We start from the raw sequence: 18,724 nt of genomic DNA, 5'->3' as shown, positions 1-18,724 counted from the left end.
ATTCGCAGCACTGTAGGATTTTGCTTTGACCCTTATGGTCATCTTGTTGTTCACTGTTCACACAAGTTTTTACATTTTTTGATTTTGATTTTAATCAGTATAAATATGTCATGGGTCAAGTTTAAAGCCATTGTTCTTGGAAATAATGAACTGTATAAAGAGTCACATTATTTATTCTATGTACAAAGTAAATGAAAAAATCAATAACTATATTAAGTATGGTGTGCCATCCCTCTGGGCCAGCCTATGATGTGCACACAAAGAGAAAGAGAACGAAACATAAGACTCACACAGAAAGATTGTTACCTGATACTACTCTATGTGAGTGCTGTAGTTTCTGCAGAAACATTCGTTTCTTTGTTTCTACCCCCAGTTTGTTCCTCGAGTATCGCCCAAAGTTTCAGTTTGAGCTTTAATCTCTGTGAAATGACTGAGACACTTATCTTTAAACACTGTGTTTTATTGACACTGTACAGCTGCTTTGGTTGATTTGTTTATTTCTATCTATCATAAAGGTTACAATTCTCCCATTACAACGCTTACAGCCAAACTATTGTGCAAATACAGTAGATACTGTTGCAAAAACAAGACATTTTCTATAAAGCATTTGTTTAGAGTGAAGACAAATTTCAAATAATTAATCATATTTATTGTAACCTCCCAAAAAACTCCTCTGTCAGTAATTCAGGAAATAGTTTGACATTTTTGGAAACACTTAAAGACTGACACCACTCTCATGTCTGTGCACTAAATCTGAAGATAGTGCTGGCAGTTGGTTAGCTTAGCTTAGCATAAGGATTTTTTTTACCCTTTTGTTTTTGTCTGAATTAAGTTAACCAGATATTAACTGTCAATAATTACTGAACTTTAAAGGAGCTAGTAAGCAGATTTTGCAACCGCTGGACAGAGCCTCTTGTTATGCTAAGCTAAGCTAATCTAAGCTAAACTAAGATAAGGGATTGCTAGATGTAGCTTTATATTTACCATACACACATGAGAATGTTTTCAATCTTCTCATCTAATTCTTGGCAAGAATGCTAAAAGGCATATTTCCAAAAATATTCATGTAAAATAAAATGGGATTGATTGTGAAAACTCATTCTCGATTTTGAAAACTGTAGTTTGACAAAAAACAAAACAAAACAAAATAAAAAAAATCTAAAGGCACAAGGTCCTCATGCTAGCGTTTTCCAGATGTTTCACATTTTTATGACAATTGCGCAGACTCCATCTGCTGGGGAAGACTGTGAGATGTAGTTAAAAGCCCTGGAAAAAGCTAGTAAGTGGACCTTGAGTTGAGAGTGTTTTTATCAGATCAAATGATCATTCATTCACACAGCATTTCACACATTTCATCAAGTCCCAGCACAATCTACACATATTCCTTTTCTTTCTATTATCAAACAGACTATTATATCATGATTATGAATTTCCTCTTAAATTTTAAAGTTCATACGTACAGAAATATATCATGTTGTTGAAATGATGAACATATTCTTAACTTTGATTTCATCTTTAGACCAGATTTCGGCAAGTTTGAGGAATTAAAACTCAGAGACAAAATCACAAGAGCACTGTGGCGAAACTTGACCCTCAGTCATCAGGCACTTTTGGGTTAAGAGACATTACTGCTCCGTCTCTGCGCACTTGGCTCATTTTTTGCGTTCTTCAATCTGCTCCACCTCGCTGGACTCATCTACCACTTTCCCATTGATCATGGTCTGAGTTACGACTTTAACAATCTTCCTGGTCCTTACATCGGGATCTTCTGTAACACAGAGGTTAAAAGTCACTTTAGTCACAAAGAACACTAAATGACATTGATCTTTCTTGTCTAATGGAACAGTGCTGACAAGTATGAGGTCCTTAATAACATCCAGTACATAAAATAACTTACTTTTAGGAGGGGGAGGTGTTTCTTTCACCCTGTAGGACAATAGAAATTGACAACTTAATCCAAGAAGCCAAAGTACAAAGTAGAAATCATGCTCACTTAATAGCTGAAGCTGATATTTCCTTTGCTGCTGAGAGTTAGATTAGAAGATCAATATTTGAGAAATGCCTCATTATGTTCACAGTTAGTCTGTAACTGCCTCTGGGAAGCTGCAAATCTAGGTGATGATTCTCTGTAGGTAGGTAGTTCATCTGTACAAGCAACTTCTTTCACATTGTTTTTCACATCGGTGCCACTTTAAAGGAAAATGTACAAAAGAAATATTAAATGTATGTTGTCCTGAGTGATAATAGCAATTTCTCTGCCCTCACTTACATTTCCTCTCCTTCCAGCAGCCTCCTGTAGGTGGCGATCTCCATCTCCAGGTTCTGTTTGATGCGCAGCAGCTGTTCGTAGTCGGTCTTGTTGCGTTGCATGTCCAGACGCAGCTGAGACAGCTCGTCCTCCAGTTGGGTCAGCGTGGCCTGAAGACGGTCCATCTCCACAGAGTATTTGTGCCCCGTTTCTCCCAGGTTTCCCTCCAACACACCGACCTGTTAACAGAGCATGGTGGCAGGTGATGATCAGTGACAGTACAAAACAAGTAATCCTATACAGTTTCATACACTAAAAGTCAACTGTAAAGTACTACAAGCTAGTAAACAAGTAAACAATACTGGATTTAAAATACTCAAAAAAATGGCTTTGCAAATGTTTTATGTAGAAGGACCTCAACGTCAACACGCAATGCATTTTGTGTGTATAACTTTCGTTTGTTCAGAAGGAAGCTCCACAGGGACCTTTAACTCAGACTGTTCACACAGAGCAGGGTGTACTAGGTCCACAAAGGTGTCTCCACTCTCAGACAATCAGTACACCTTTGATGTACATTTCTTCCACCCAATATTTCTTTGTATGTTTACCTGTTGAGCTCATCCATTCACGACCCCCCACCACTCAACCAGAGATACTAGAGACTGTCAGCGCCATAATATCTCTACATTCAATACTGTGTGCTCATTATCAGGCTGAGCAAACACCCATGAGCTATATTTGCTTCCTTTATATGCTGTTTGATCTGTGTTGACTTGCAGCAGACACACAGACAAAACGTTTGTTGTGTGGGTCTACGTCTTGTCACAGTGATTGATTATTGGAGCAGAATGAAATTGCTGTGTGCACTTTACCGCTATAGTAGCTCTTTGTTGACAAGGAGAAAGCAGCTGTTATCTATAGTTACCAACATCTGTGCAGTGTGCATAAGAGATGAGGTGAAGACGGGTTGAGCCCTAAAAAGGAGGTAATTAATCAGGTAGTAGATAAAGGTAGTTAACATAAAAATGTGGGAAAGGGAAAAAAAACTCTTTGCTCTCCCTCACAGTGAGAGGACAGAGCAGCTACAAACAAGTCTCTGGAGTTCAGGAGCTTGTTCAGTGGAGATGTTGAGCAGTTGGAAAATTGTGGAAAAGCTCAGCGGGATTACAAAACCTTTTATTTTCTTTGTTTGTTTTTTTTTTGTTAAAATAAGCATATTTAAGCAAGAACACATACGATCGATATGTCATGTATGTACTCCTGCATCCTAGTTTTATGTTTTGGTGAGCTAAAGACAATTTTCCACTCTGGTGGACAATAAAGTTGCATTCTATTATACTCCACTGATTAGTATTAGTCAGTAATAAAATCAGCAGAGCAGAAGCTGGAGCTTTGGGTGTGTTATGCTACTGTAGTAGTAGATACTGTAGCCTCATTGCTGCAAGCCTGAAGCAGAGCATGAGGAGCAGGCTACAGAGGTCTGGCAACCTCGCCTCACGATAAATAGCCTTAACACAGATTACTCTTTAGCCACAAAAAGCTTACACAATTTTTGTCAAACTCGTAACCTGTAAACGGACTTTGACATGTAAAATTGGTGCAGTTCCCAATGAACATTAGTCTTGTGACTGAGAGTGTGAGAAACTAGTTAGCAAGCTGTCAGAAAAGTTGAAATGATGAGTTGGAAGTAACTGATAAATGATTGAAACGTCCAGCTTCTGCAACACAAAGTGGTAGCTATACTAACACAGACTTATATCATCTACAGAAAAAAGAGCCCAAACCTAAACTTAAACAATTCCTGGATCACCATCACTATGAAAAACGATCAGACAAAGTATTTGAATGATTTGAATGCTAACTGTCATACTATGAGAGAAATGGGTTGTTAGTTATGGAGGTTCACATGTTCAGGCAGTGTGTTTGTGCCGTACCTGTTTGCGAAGACTATCGAGCTCGACCTCCAGAGCCTGCAGGAAGCGTCGTCTCTCACTGAGTTCACCTTGGGCACAACGCAAAGCCTCATTGCTTTCTTTGACCTCCGACTGCACTGCTTCTAACTGCAGACACACACATCAAAATGATACATAATGTATTGTATGGTATGTAGTCTATAATACCACAGAAAGAAAAAGTATTAAGCATTAATATTGGAAAAATAAAGGCTGATTCATGCAGTGACTGACCTTTTTGAGGTACCAGGCCTCGGCCTCTTCCTTGTTCTTGCGAGCGATGCCCTCATACTGGACCCTCAGCTCGGCGAGTATGGCCCCCAGATCAGGACCCTGAGCTGCATCCACCTCAACATTCACCTGCTCGTTGGCCAGACGAGCCTTGAGGGAGCTCATCTCCTGCAATAATTTAAAAAGGGGAAAAAACAAACACTATTTAATCCTGAAACATCTCACTGTGGTTTCTATCTCACACCCTGGACAATAAGAACTGAAAGCCTGCTGATCGCAGAGCTGTTTTGGATTGCAATAGCTCTAAAGCTGCAGTGGCTGCTGACATCTGATTTTGACATGAGCTAGTGTTAAACTAAATATATTACAGTAACAAGGAAGTAGATCCAACGTGCTGTGTAGTTCGCTAGAATGGCTACAGGGATTCAAAGGGTTCTTCTTTCTGTTTTCAAATTCAAAGATGCTTTATTAGCATGAAAACAATCAAAATAAATTAACAGAAAAAAGCAATAAAACGAAACTTTGTGTTTACTTTCTTTTTTTCATTTATGACAAATGTTTGACATGATTTCTTTTAAACTGACGCCGGGTTCAGGTTCAGGCTTTCCAATTCAACTGCATATGTGCAGTTTACAATGATAACCATGGTGTCCCTACTACTTAAAATTCATGGTTATTATAAGAACAGAACAAGTGGTGACCTTTCATTTCTCCTGATTACATTTTTTGAACACCTCAGCATAAAAAGAGCTTTGCTTTCCAGCTTTGCTTTCAGTCAAGTCTGCAGGGAGCAGAGCGGCACCTGGGAGGTTCAGGCCACATCCTGGACACCACACCTGACTGTCTAAACACACACACACACACACACAATCCCTGTGGCTGGATGAGCTCAAACACTCCTGTGTTGTGTACATGGGTGTTATCCAGCTATCTGGAAGCACTATGGCTACAAAGACACAGGGTGTGCCCGTACACTTAACATTATCATGTTTCAGATACTGAATACTGTTAAACCTTCTGAGTGAGCAAATATAAACTGCCTCAGAGCTGGTTCATGTCAGCCTGTTTCAGTTATGTTGTAGTTTCTGGATTATCTTAATAACAGATGTTTAAGCAGCTCAGAGAACCCACTGTGCTTCCTGCATTTAAACAAGACTACACTTGACAACTTGTAAAGCGATTATCTTGACGAATAAACACTCATTGATCATGTCTGACGGGACCTTCACTTCAGCAGGGCTCTCACCTCGTCGTGATTCTTCTTGAGGAAGTAGAGCTCCTCCTTCAGGCTGTCCAGGTCTCCTCGCAGAGTGCCGATGATCTGGTCGTGGTCAGACTTTGCTCTCCTCAGGGCCTGACAGTCCCTCTCCACCGACTGGCACAATGTGGCCTCTGCCTCCCATCTGCGGAAAAACACAGTGAACAATTCAAATAAGAGAAAAGGGAGGTCATCAGTAAATGTGTGCAACACCTATTTTCCAAATCAGCACTGTAATGCTGTAATAATTTATATGCAGATGATATCATGTAGATTTAAGATTATTTTGCGAAAACATAATGTTATTTATCACTTTTTCGGTTTTTCTGTTATTCTTTGTTATCTATCATTCATTTCTGGATTCGAAATAGACTCGCAAGTTTAACAGTCTGTGCAGTGCACTGAATATTCTTCAATCCAAGTGTGCAGGGGAGTTTGCAAAGACATTGGAAACACCTTTAAAACAGCTGTAAGTGTTATTAAATGCCCATCTGAGTTTTTGAAACCCAGGTGGTGTAACATGTGCTCAGGTTGCTCACTTAAATAAAACTGTTAATACCACACAGTAGAAGTACTCATTACAAGTAAAAGAACTGCATTCAAAATATAAATAAAACTACAAAAGCATTATTAGTAAAATATCCTTAAAATATATAAATAAAATTACTCAGGTATATTACATTATACTGTAAATACCATATTACTGTAGATTATTGCATTATTAAGGGTCTAGGCAGAGAGGGTGTTGTATGCTGTACAGATTATAAAGTCCTTTGAGGAAAAGCTTTGTCATTGTGATTTTTGACAATATAAACAAATCTGACTCGACTTGATTTGACTTGATTATGATGAAATCCCAGAATGGGTGCACACAAGTGAAAAATACCACGCAAACTCATGCAAAGATCTGCATGTAAGGTACATGTGCACTTCACTGCTGATACCATAAATCACTGTCAACTGATGTATTACTCCTTCACATCAAGCCACAGAACATACCACCAACACACTGTGAAAAGTGGCAGTGGTGGGTGTACACTGATTCTACCATCTTTCTTCCAGCTTCACCTTGCCAACTGTGGACTCTTGAGAAACGGACGATGTCCCCCTGACCTGCACGATATATCACATCCTGCGTTAACTGACGACACGGTTGTTTGTCTCCTGTAGGTGCCTGAGCACCGTGGGAATGGGGCTCTTATTTCGCAGCCTGACAGAAAGGTCATTTATTCACATTGCTTTGCAGTCTGGCGCTCCCATGTGAACACTCACAGGCAAGTAAAAGAAAGGAACCTCTGTGTGACACTCACTTGACCCTGAAGTCATCAGCTGCCAGCTTGGCATTATCAATCTCCAGCATGATACGAGCGTTCTCCAACGTCTTCTTTCTCACCTTAGAGGGAACATGGAAAGTTTGTTAAGATCATGAAGAAGAAGAGATGAAATGTGTTTTTCTATAATGTTGATGTGTTGGTTTATTTACTGCAACTAGCTGGCAGAAAAAAATATGTTCTTACTAAAGTACATCACTGAGCATGAAATTCTACCTGGCTGTAGATCATATTCTGTTAAAGGTTGCTGCAGGAGCTTTTTTGCGCTCCTTCTCTCATCACTACCTTTAAATATAATGGACTGCTAAAACTACTACTACTAACTTTTTCTTTCTCTCTTGTGTCAGTATTCACAAATGTCATTTTCCTGTTTTAAAGCACAGGATTTAAAGTTTTTTGTCATGTTCCTATTAATTTAAAGTTACCCTGAATGTTATTATTTATTTAATACTTCAAAGTTGTGTATGCAAACCACAACAAGATATCAGGTGCACAGAGGAAAGGGCAAAAACAATCTCAGATAATTACAACTTCATCAGATAATACTTATGCGGGCTTCAACCAAGCTGTGAATCTCAGCTTCAGCCCATCAGTTATGCTGGATGTAAAGTACATACCAACTTATTAACAATATTTACAACACAAAAGTAAATTGAGTGTAATCAAATGCTTCCTGGCAGAAAGAATGTGGAAAACTGACTTCTTAAATCTGATCTGCTGGACACTGACCTCCTGCCCGATGGCATGTGCCTGGGCCATCATCCCCTCGATGTCGTGTCCTTTTGGAGCCTTCTCCAGCATGAGCTGTTTGATCTTCAGCTCCAGTTCAGCATTGGACCGCTCCAGTGAGCGCACCTTGTCCAGGTAATTGGCCAGCCGGTCATTCAGGCCCTGCATGGTCTCCTTCTCGCTGGCGCCCATGCCGATGCCGTTGAAGGAGAGGCTGGAGCCAAGCATGTTGAGGCCATTGCCCATTGAGACGGAGCGGGACAGAGACAGGGTGCTGACAGTGGACAGAGGTGAGACGGGAGGCTTGGAGCGGATGCTGCGTCCGCTGTCCCTCACAGACATGCTGGAGAAGGAGGGCTGGCGTATGGAGTAGCTGCGCACAGAGAGGGTGGAGGCCATGGTTTCCACTGCAGAAGATTAAAATGAATGTTACTTTTATTGGTGCTCTTATGAAGCTACAGGTGTACACGTACAGAGAAGGGCCAGAAATACAACTTTTGTGTCAATAAGCAAGACAAAATTAATTAATGAGATTGAGAGTTTACTCCTGGCCTTGGAAACAATAGTCAAGAATGCATCATCAACATCCAGTCAACTTTTAAGCCAACATGGCTTAAAAAGAAAACGGCATTGTTTTGTGACTCTGTGTAGTTATTTTGCTTCTCTCGCTCTAGGTCTCTCCGTAGTTATTTTTTTGGTTGATTTGCATCTTTAGTCATTTTGTGCCTCTTTGTCGGCATGTAGCGTCTCTCTGTAGTCAATTTGCATTTTTTTGGGAGTTTGATTGACAAATGGTAACTCTCATTTCAGGCATATCTCTAGCTCAGGGGCCCCCTGACCTCTTGTGCCCCTTTGTCTGGCAGGCTCACTCAGTAGTCCATCCATCTCTCAGGACGGCTCCTACGTGGTGAGATTGTTTGTCAACTTTGATTATCGATGATGTTTAAAATAAAAGTGGTAAATATGAAACATTATAGTTCTGTTCTTGTCAGTAAGTTTCGATACATCCCTCCCTCTCCCTCTGTGAGACTATTTCTGTGGTTATTTGATGAGTAAGAACAGAGGAGAAAGAACAAAACACTACTCACATAGAGCTCTGTTCTTCAGGACGTCTTCTCTTCTGCTGCTTGGTCAGGTCTCAACCCTGATGATGTGAGTGATCGTTGTTACTGGAGCAGATGTCACAGGTGAGTTTGGCTGCAGAGGCACGACTCTCTTTACTGGGGTGGAGCCACTGTTGGTGCATCCAATCCCACTTCAGCAATGAGGAGGGCGCAACTTGACACCTTGTGGAGTGGTAAAAAAGTAACTATGGTGCACATAAACTAAACTAGTCAAATGTAGTTCATTGTCTGCAGGATCACATGTTTGCAAACAGCATCTGTAAGTTGAGACACTTGATTCACTTCCTGTTATAGTAAAACTAAATCAACATCTGCTGTCTATTAAATCTTTCAAAATTCAAATTTGACTTTATTATCCAAAGAAATAATGATCCTATTTAATTCATTCTGTTTACAACTGAAAAATGTTATGTTTATTGGTGTATATTAGTATTTTTCAGTGTATTTAATCTTTGCTTATTTTCAATTTTACCAATTATACTGATGGAGATGCTTGAATAGTGATTTAAAAAAATAAAACAAATAAAAATATGTTAGAGCCAATAGAAATAATCATAGAGGAATTGATATGCTGGAGAAAACAATAACTTGATTGTGTTCTATTTTTAATCAGTATTGGAAGAAGTGCTTAGTACTTATACTGAGGTAAACGTAGCAATTCTACAGTAAAATTAAAAGCATCACTACATTACAAGTAAAAATTTTGCTTTCAAAATTTTACCTACATAAAAGTACACAATTATTATTAAGTATCAAAAGTAAAAATACTAGCAAAATGGCAGCATTCAGTATGTTATATGTTTCACATATAGCTGCTATACATTATTACCAAGGGTGGAAGTACCCAGATCTTTTACTGCAGTCCACAGTGTGTGGTAAAACCCAAGAAAATGTTACAAGTAAAAGTCCTGCATCCAACATTTTGCATAAGTAAAAGAACTAAATTATTAACATCAAAATATATTTAAAGCGCCAAAAGCAAAAGTACTCATTATGCAGAATGGCTCATTTTAGAATAATATAATATTGTATTATAATTGTTTATATGGTGTCACTTTAATGTTGCAGCTGGTAAAGGAGGGGGTAGTTTAACTGCTTTACATGCAGCCATGTAGTTTAATATATGTGATAATTCATTTGAAATGTAGTGGTATAGAAGTGGCAGAAAATGGAAATACTCAAGTTAAGTAGTCTACTTCATCCTTGTAATTCATTACAGTACTTAAATTGGGTACACTGTGTGTTTTACAAGTGTCATCTTAATCTGAAAAGTAACTATAAATGTCGAGAGTAAAAAATACAACAATTTCTCTGAAATGTAAAAATATTAAGTAAAGTACAAAACTGTCCTTAAGTACTGCATTAGAGTGAATGTACTTTGTTAAAGCCCAGAACTGTTTACAGGACACAAACTGACTTCTTGAGCTATGTTTGGCCTCATATATCCATACAGTGACATCCACCTCCTCTGATCTTCATCTGACCTGACTGGTGAAACCTGGAGTACAAACCGGTGGGGCTAGTCGGTTGGAAACAGGGACCCTGCTGTCTCCATAGTGATCCCATTGAGTGAACACACAATGCATTCGGAGCGATGTGAGAAGCTGGCTTCACCTGAGGACGGCCTGGCGGGGTGGGGAGAAATGGGAGGAAGCCAAAACAATGGAGGGACAGATTGAAAAGAAAGTGAAGACCCCTGAGAAATGCAGAGAGAAATGTAGGGCGTAGGTCTGGTTGAACTGGAAACCTGGCTTATATTCACACACAGACTTAGAAACACACACCTTTTTTTTTACATTTAATAAGTGTCAACTATCTCTCGGCCCCTCTTTTGCTGTAATCCCCTGTTACTGTATTGTAAAATTCCTCTGCTGAGCATTATTCTCTCTGTAGGATCAGATCACACAGTGGCACTGACCTGGTTTAGTGCCTTAGATGTCTCTCACTCCACCCAACCCACACACATCTACCCTGCACACACACGTACACGCTGTCACAAAAACCACTGAAAAAGGGCTGACGGAAAATGAGGTAGGCAAAAAAAATGCTTATTCTATTCAGCTCTGTCCACAACAAATTTCAGCCAATGCCAACAAAAAGTAAATTACATTTCCTGTCCTCTAACTGCAGGAGTATTATGAGATTATACAGGTGTTTGTATCATTTTGTCCAACAATGATGCAAACATCTCATCATGCCATATGATTGAATACATATTACAGAAAGCAAAATAAATAGAAGATGTAACATTTTTTTAAACAATACCAATTAATAATAAAAAAGAAATGTATGCAATCGTTATGCTTCCTCAGATCTGTATGTGTGAGGGGTTAATGTGACACCAAGTGAAGGAATTCTAACTCTGATTTTCACATTCAACCTTAGCAGGAAGTAGCATGGATACACCGCCACCTTGTGGTTCAAAAACATGCTACATTATGCACTGATCATCAGTGAGCTCGCAGCACAGCATAAAACCAGGTTAAAACGAGGCAAGTTTCCGCACTGTGACACTTTTTCATGGGAGCTGTAGTTTTAATGCTCACTAAGTAATCGCTTCACTTAGCTAAACCCAACACAGTCTGATACAACAGTCCTGCTTTTGTCGACACTATCTTCAAGTGTTGAGTCAAATGTATGATATTGGAGGATGCGGTCTGTGGTGCTGTTGAACTGTGTTGCATTATACGGAGAGGTGTTTCTGTTATTTAACCTACCCTCAATGGATAAGGAGGACTTACAGTTGCTTTTGCTTTTTTTCTGTCAGCACAGGACAGTTTGATTATTCAGAGCTTAAAACATAAAAAAATGTCCTCACATTTATAAGACTTTTTTTTCCCTGAATTCTTCATCGGAAATATGAGGAACTGAGGAATTCCTGATAAGATAAGAGGAATAACTTCTCTTTCAGAGGGTTTCCTCCTCCACTGTAGAGGACGAGTACAGTAAACCAAAATAGTCTATATCTTGCTCAACTGTCTCTGATAACAGTCTCTCAGAAGACTGAGAGAAACTGGATCAACGTTTTTCCAAAGTATCTAATAAGCAATAATTTTGAAGGACTTTTTAAAAAAAAAATCAATATCATCATCTTAACAGAATATTGTATACATAAATGCCGGTATGCTAAATTGACCCTCTATTATTTGTATATATTCTTTTACAATATGTATGAATGATTTGTTACCTTAGAATGTTACTCTTTATGTTTTTTTTTTTTACTTTTTTCTTTTGCTCTCTTTGTTTAATGTAATATTACTTGTACGTATTTTCTTTACAATCACTATTATATTTATATATTTGATTTATAAAAACTCCTTACCTATCCCATCCCAGTCTCCATGAGCTCCACATATGTCTCAGTATTTTTGCCATTTTTTTCTGCCGGTTCTTCTCCATCTCGGTAGGTTCTTTTAAAATAGTGCTTTAGTGCTTTACAGTTATTTTCATCATGGTCAAAAACAAGGCAACTGGACTCATCTTCTCATGGTGCTAGCATAGCATGCTAATTCTCACCAGACACGTCATACTTTATGATGACGTATCGGTGGTTAATCACTGGATAACTTTTTTTTGGGTAATTCTGGATAAACTTCAATTTCATTAACTTCTTAAATGTGCCAGAACAAAGAAAAGGTTCCTTCACCACAGATGAAAGCACATTTTTCATATATCTCAACATCCCTTGCTCTCACATTGTTATCCACACACAGACAAAACATCCATAACATAAGGTTTTCTACCTTGCATCATGTACATTCCACACACAACATGAACTTAATAAACTTACATTTTGTTTTTGTCAGCACATCTGCCACCATCTGGTTTGTTGGGCAATACTCCAAACTTATTTTTCCATCATTCACAGTTTTGACCTTATGAAATGAGACTTCATTTCAGCGTGCTTACACCTCTGTCTGCTGACAGGATTCTTTGCTCAAACTATTGTATCTTTGTTATCCGCATAAACCTTTGGTGGTGCATACTGACATCTATCAGTGCCTTCTAATAGTTGATCTAGGTGCATACACTCTTGTGTGGTTGCTGCTAACAGTGGGCTGTTTTTTAGTTTTCCATGAAATCAAAAGGACCATTCGCATTCAGGCTTTCACAGTAACCAGCTGTGCTACATCTGTCAGTTACATCAGCTCCCCAGTCTGGATCACTGTATGCTTGTAATCCCATTTTTTCATTGTCACATTTTCTGTGACACAACTCTTTCTCCATTGTACCTTTCAGATATCTCGGGACATGTTTTACAGTAGTCCACTGCCTCCTGTTGGCTCTTTAAAATACTGCGACAATTTACTAACTACAAAACTCAAATCATGTCTTGTGCATGCAGACAGATCAGTCAGTCAACTACTTACTGCCTCTCTGTATTTTCTGACATCTCTCATCATTTCTGCACCGTCAGTGTAGTTCAGGTTTTGTTCACAAGGTGTTGCTCTAGGTTTACAATCTTGCATGCCAAACCTTTCAAGTAATTTCTCCAAATATCTCTCCTGTGACATTTTCACATGTGTATTGATTTGGTCAAAATCAATACCAAGAAAATGTTTCAGTTTGCCCAAGTCTTTCATCTTAACCTTTTCTGTGTGCATCGCCTTCATAGTTTTCAGTGCATTTTCATCACTGGCAGCAATGATCAAATCATTCACCCATATTTATCATGATCACTGTCTCATTTTCTGTTCCCCTTGTGTCAACACAATGGCCAGCACAAACTTGTTTTGACTGAGATAATCGTGTTGCATCTCGTTCGAGTGCAAGTGTTTTAGGCCATAGTGACTTTTCTAGTTTATACACCAACTTTTCATTCGTACCAGATTGCAACTCATAACCCCCTGGCTGTGCCATGTATATCTTAGTCTATTGGTGCATGAAGGTAAGCAGTTGTAACATCCACATGATGTAAGAACAGGTTTTCCTGTGCAGCATTCTGCATTAACTAATTATTAATTAGTCAGTTTAGCACCTTCTCTTGATCTGTCTGTCTGAAAAATGCCCTTTTGATGCCAGAATGTCCAGAAAATTATATTTTTTTCTGTGACTATGGGGGCGAATTGGTCATAATCCGTGATCATGTAAGTGAGCCATATCCTTTCTGAACTGTCTCTGAGTAAACTTCAGTGATTTCCAGAATCTCCAGTCTTCCAGCGTGCTATAGCGCCACCATCTGTCCCTGACATGCAGCAGACAGTTGGGCATTTCTGCCTCCAACACGCCTCAGGAGAGTAATTTAGATCCTGCTCTGGCTTCTTATAAATCAAACTGAAGTGCTGTGATATTTCAAAAGCCGCTGTCGTCCCCCCCAAAATAAACACATTCTGGGAACCTGCTGTGGAGTCCCGTGTTTATTTTTGCATAGTGCACAGTTGGCCGTCAGCCTGGGTGAAGTGAATCATATGTTTCAGCTATTTCGTTGCTTTTCATCAGCCCTCCTCCTACTCTAGTGTGCTACTGTAACAGTCATGGTTTACACATGCAAAATTTTTCTTTGTTTATTTCTCAGAATGCACGTAGTACACTGTGTACTACAGACCCATTGTCCAGAGTCAAATTAAGTCATTCTGCTTTGTTTTGTCTTTGTTTGGAAACTTGATACTGAATACAGTTGTGTAGAGCTTTTATAGCCAGGGTTAAATGGAAGGCCTGTGCAATATCCACATTTAAACAGAACACCCTAAGCCACAAAGTAAATTTGCTGTCGTCCAGTTCGCCTAAAGAAAGAACGGTTTCACCCAAAAAAGTTCACTCATGTGTAAACCCTCCCACTGTTGTTTGGTGACGTGGATCTGCTCTGAAGCCTCAAATCGTCCACTCCTGAACAACAAATTAGTCACCCTCAGTCCGAGAGACGCTCAAATAGCTGGTTTTCTCGTGTGTCACCAAACAGCTGATGGATAACATGAAATTTAGATATGATGCTTTAAGTGCTTCCAGAAATAAGCAGCTGTTGTTGGAGGAAAACTCACCCTGCATTTTGAAGCTGGATGACACATCTGTTTGGTTTAGAACAAACCTGAAAACCAGAGAAAAGAAAATGTCAAGGCTTATTAAAAGCTAAACAAGCTTCCAAATGTCTTGAATTTATTGTTAAAAGATGGCAGTATGCTAAAGTGCCTTGTGGCCATTTTGGATAAACTCAGCTGAACCTTTACTTAAGCCCCGCCCCCTTGGTTACTGTTGCTAAGTCTAACAGCTCTCCTTTATATTCAGGCCTCACATTTTGAACGGATTTAATACATTCATGTATTTCAAAATTCATAGTCATTTTTGAAACATTTTTTTAATTTCAATCACATGTATATGTTGGTGGTGTGCATTAGAAAGATATTATTTTAAATTGGGGTACAACGCGATTGAACAAGGTGTAACCTACCAATCATTATTTTGACATGTGGAAAGTGTGTAGCAGTTTTTCCTTCAAAAGTGGGGTTCAAGGAAAATATTAATACTATTCTGGAAGGGGCCTTGGTTTTTTTTTTTTTTTGGTTTTTTTTTTACAGTGAAACATAAGGTCCCTCCTCCACTAACACTTTTTAGCCATAGCTCAAGACTTCACACAGCAATTAGGACAAATTTTCACACAAATGGTTCATATTTATATATTATGACTCTGGGTAAACAAGGGTGAAATCTGAAACTAGTCTGAGTGGTGGAGGCATACAACTGCAAAGTGGAAAGTGTATTTTCTTTTTTTTTCTTTTTCTTTTTTTAAATTATGACCAAGTTCTTTTATTTAAGAGCTGAAACTAAACCATTATCATGCTCATCAGCCACTCAGTTACTTTGCATGGCATCATCAGTTCAGTCAAATAATATCCTCAAGTGAAGCAGGGGAGTAAAAAAAAACTCACAAAAAAAAAAAAAAAAAAAAATAGAAGACCCTGCCACCATATGGCAACGTCTGAAATAAACTTAAGGAAGAGGAGGTGGAGGAGGAGGAGGGTACTGATGAAGATGGCTCTCGTTGCAATCTAGCACAGAGGTTTTGTTGACTGTTGTGCAGGGGAGAGCTCATCAGCATGAAGGAGAGAAATGTGAATACGCAGAGACGAGGGGCACTGCAGTGTATCTGCTCATTAGGCGGGCGACGCTGTAATTCAGCAAGCAAGCAGCTCCGCAATCAGGGGCCTATTCATTAGCATGGGGGGCCCGCTTTCATCTGCAACCACTTGAAGCTGCCAATCACCGAGGCGGACGCATGACAGGATGACAGAACGGGGTGGCTTAAACGCTCGGGGATGCTTGTGCATGGAGAGAGACATGCCTAAATGCTGCCTCGTATCTGAGAGGGACTTTAATGGGAAAGAAATGTGCGTTTTTACAGTGTAGTGCTGGCAGGTGGCCCAAACTGTGTCAGCCTGATAATCATCTCTCTGCTCAGCATAAAGACAGCTTTTGTTCTAAGATTTCACAAGGAGCAGAATCATTTTCCTGAACAGGTTTCCTCCTGGATTGAATTGATTGAAAGTGATTGATTAGAATGAAGTTTGATTTAAAGGTAAAGTTTAGGAAAGAACAAGAGTTCTCCATCAGTTGTCTGATGCCCTACAAGTAGTGAGCTCTACAACACAGTTTTCCTTTCAACACACAGATGTGCAGTATACTCCCACACAAGGACACGCATACATTTACCTAAAAATCAGACAATGTTGCAGGTACAGACCCTCACACAAACCTTGTCCAGTCACCATTCGGGCATCTTTAATTAAATCTCTCAGCGGTAAAAGGGAACCATTGTGTATGTGTTTTTATCTGCTGTAGTTATGCTGTCTGTGTAGAGGCAGCGCTGGGTCAAACTGTCGAGTTTCTGACATTCCTGCTCCAGGAGAAACACTGCTGTCACCTGAAACTGCATTAGTGTAGATGTGATCCCCCTCTTTCTGCATTTTTACTCAAATGACATGTTTGTGTTCACCGGTTTTAATTCCATGGGCGGAAAAACTGTTGAAAACTTAACAAACATTTGAAAATACATGAAACAATCAGGGATTTTTCCATCTAAATTCTTTAATGGTACAGTTCCTCATGTGGGGAAATAGTCTTAGTTCCTGCCACTCTCATGTTTATATGATAAAAACTGAGCTCCAGCTAGCAGCCAGTTAGCTTAGCATTACGACTGGGAACCATGGCTCTGACTGAAGGTGACAAAATCTGCCAATGAGCACCTTCAAAGCTCACTATTTAATTGGTGGGGGTAAGAAAGATACTGATGATTCCTGACTCTCAGAAGCCTGTTTTCTTTTCCCCAGCATGATCTTCTTTACACATAACTTGTAAACAATTTCCTCCTCCAGATGTCCAGGCCCAGTTGTCTATGCACATATGCTGTATTGGAATAGCGCCAGTGACATATGCAAACTACGAATTGTTCACTACATATGCAAGTCATAAATAGCATCATAAATTGGGCTTGATGTGGTGTAAATCTTAAGGATCAACTTTAAGGGATTAGTAATTCTTTATGTGGCTCATCAAGCTTTAATCAGCAACTCAGATGCCCGCAAATAATTATATTATGATAATGCCAATAACTCCTCAAATACTCAATACAGCTACATTGTTCATACGCAAGATGATAGTCCAGGCAACAAACATGGGACTGACCCTAACTTAGCTGCTGTGTTGTTAATATTAGATAGTAGGATTATATGGGGTGATTAAAAAATGACATGTATAAAGCATGCTGTACTATAACTATGCAACCTTTTTGCGTATGTTTAAGTGTTTGTGTAGTAGTGTTTTCAGTCCAGCTGTTGCAGGGTCTTGCTAGCTACCATGCTAGCTAACACCTAGTGCATAAACAATACAAATGGACTGATTTCTAATCAAGCAAAGTTGTAAAAGAGATGGCAGGAAACAAGGCGGTGCAGCAAGTGAGGAAAATTAAGTGTCAGAGCCGGCAGCAGCTGAAACCCAGAATGAAGAGCAGGGACTAGCAGGCAGACTGCAGGTGGTCTGAGTAAAAATGAAAATAGTAGTTAAGACCGCTTCTTTAGAAGAAGAAGAAATGACACCAGAGAGTGGTGACGGGTAATTTTTTAAACTGTAAAATGTCCCTTTGTCTCATCCTTCCATCAAAAATGTTTGTATTAGGTAAAAAAGTTCATATCAGCAGATAACCCATATAAATTTGTAAACTGATATTGGTATCAGCCTCAAAAATCCTGTATTGGGCTTTAGTGTCAGCCCTTGTCATTGCTCTCCGAGTGTCAGTACTGTAAACGTTGACAGGACTGTGAAAGTACAAGTGCGTGGTTGTAGCACACTCAGAAAATGTACTTCTGTGCTAAGAAAAAAAAAGAAGCCACATTGATCCAGTTGGGAAAATCTAACAATATCCTTTAACTCAAAGTATCCCATTCAATCGTCCATCGCAGCAGCTTAAGTGCTGTCAGTCAATGTAACAACTGTAGGTAGTCTGTTTTAAAAGGCCTTACAAAAGGCAACAAACTGCCCGATCAATGGCTGCACTTTGAGTGAAGACCTCTATAATCGTTTTCACAGCAGGACTGATCACATTTCCTGTTAAGTCCAGCATGTAAATTGGAGATGATGTGTAGGTTTGTGGCAGGACATTGCTCTCAATAACAGGTTACCGCAGGTACTTGGCCTCTGACAGTCGACCTTCACATTCAGCAGCTGTGGGTGTATAAAATAGTGTCCTGTTGTAATGTGCTTCCAGTGGGGATGCATTCTCATTTCTCTGTACTGCTCCATCTTTAAATACGTGTCTTTGTCCGGACATTTTCAGCCACACACACACACACACACACACACACACACACACCCCTTGTTTCCTCTGCATAAAATCAACCTGATTAATTATTCAAACACTAAAA

General features: G+C 39.4%; 1 protein-coding gene across 2 annotated transcripts; it reads right to left on the bottom strand.

Annotated features, from left to right (window-relative positions):
* Positions 1–444: 444 nt before the first annotated feature.
* Positions 445–8,975, bottom strand: krt1-c5 (keratin, type 1, gene c5). 2 transcript variants are annotated; one of them, XM_071483568.1, is made up of 9 exons: positions 8,838–8,975; positions 7,750–8,156; positions 7,000–7,082; positions 5,678–5,834; positions 4,435–4,599; positions 4,183–4,308; positions 2,270–2,487; positions 1,898–1,926; positions 445–1,768 (listed from the first exon to the last, which is right to left on the bottom strand). In XM_071483568.1, exons 2-9 carry the CDS (start codon positions 8,146–8,148, stop codon positions 1,653–1,655), a joined length of 1,293 nt encoding a protein of 430 aa, XP_071339669.1. In that variant the 5' UTR covers positions 8,149–8,156; positions 8,838–8,975; the 3' UTR covers positions 445–1,652. The 2 variants fall into 2 exon arrangements, with proteins under 2 accessions (XP_071339669.1, XP_071339670.1); XM_071483569.1 differs by having other exon boundaries at positions 1,527–1,765.
* Between the last annotated feature and the right edge of the window lie 9,749 nt (positions 8,976–18,724).

Source organism: Trachinotus anak, unplaced genomic scaffold (genome assembly GCF_046630095.1).
Source record: "Trachinotus anak isolate AG129_WGS33_773 ecotype Australia unplaced genomic scaffold, CSIRO_AGI_Tana_v1 ptg000008l, whole genome shotgun sequence".
NCBI classification, from domain to species: Eukaryota; Metazoa; Chordata; class Actinopteri; order Carangiformes; family Carangidae; genus Trachinotus; species Trachinotus anak.
The sequence above is the reverse complement of the archived record's forward strand: the minus strand, read 5'-3'. Positions and strand labels throughout refer to the sequence as shown.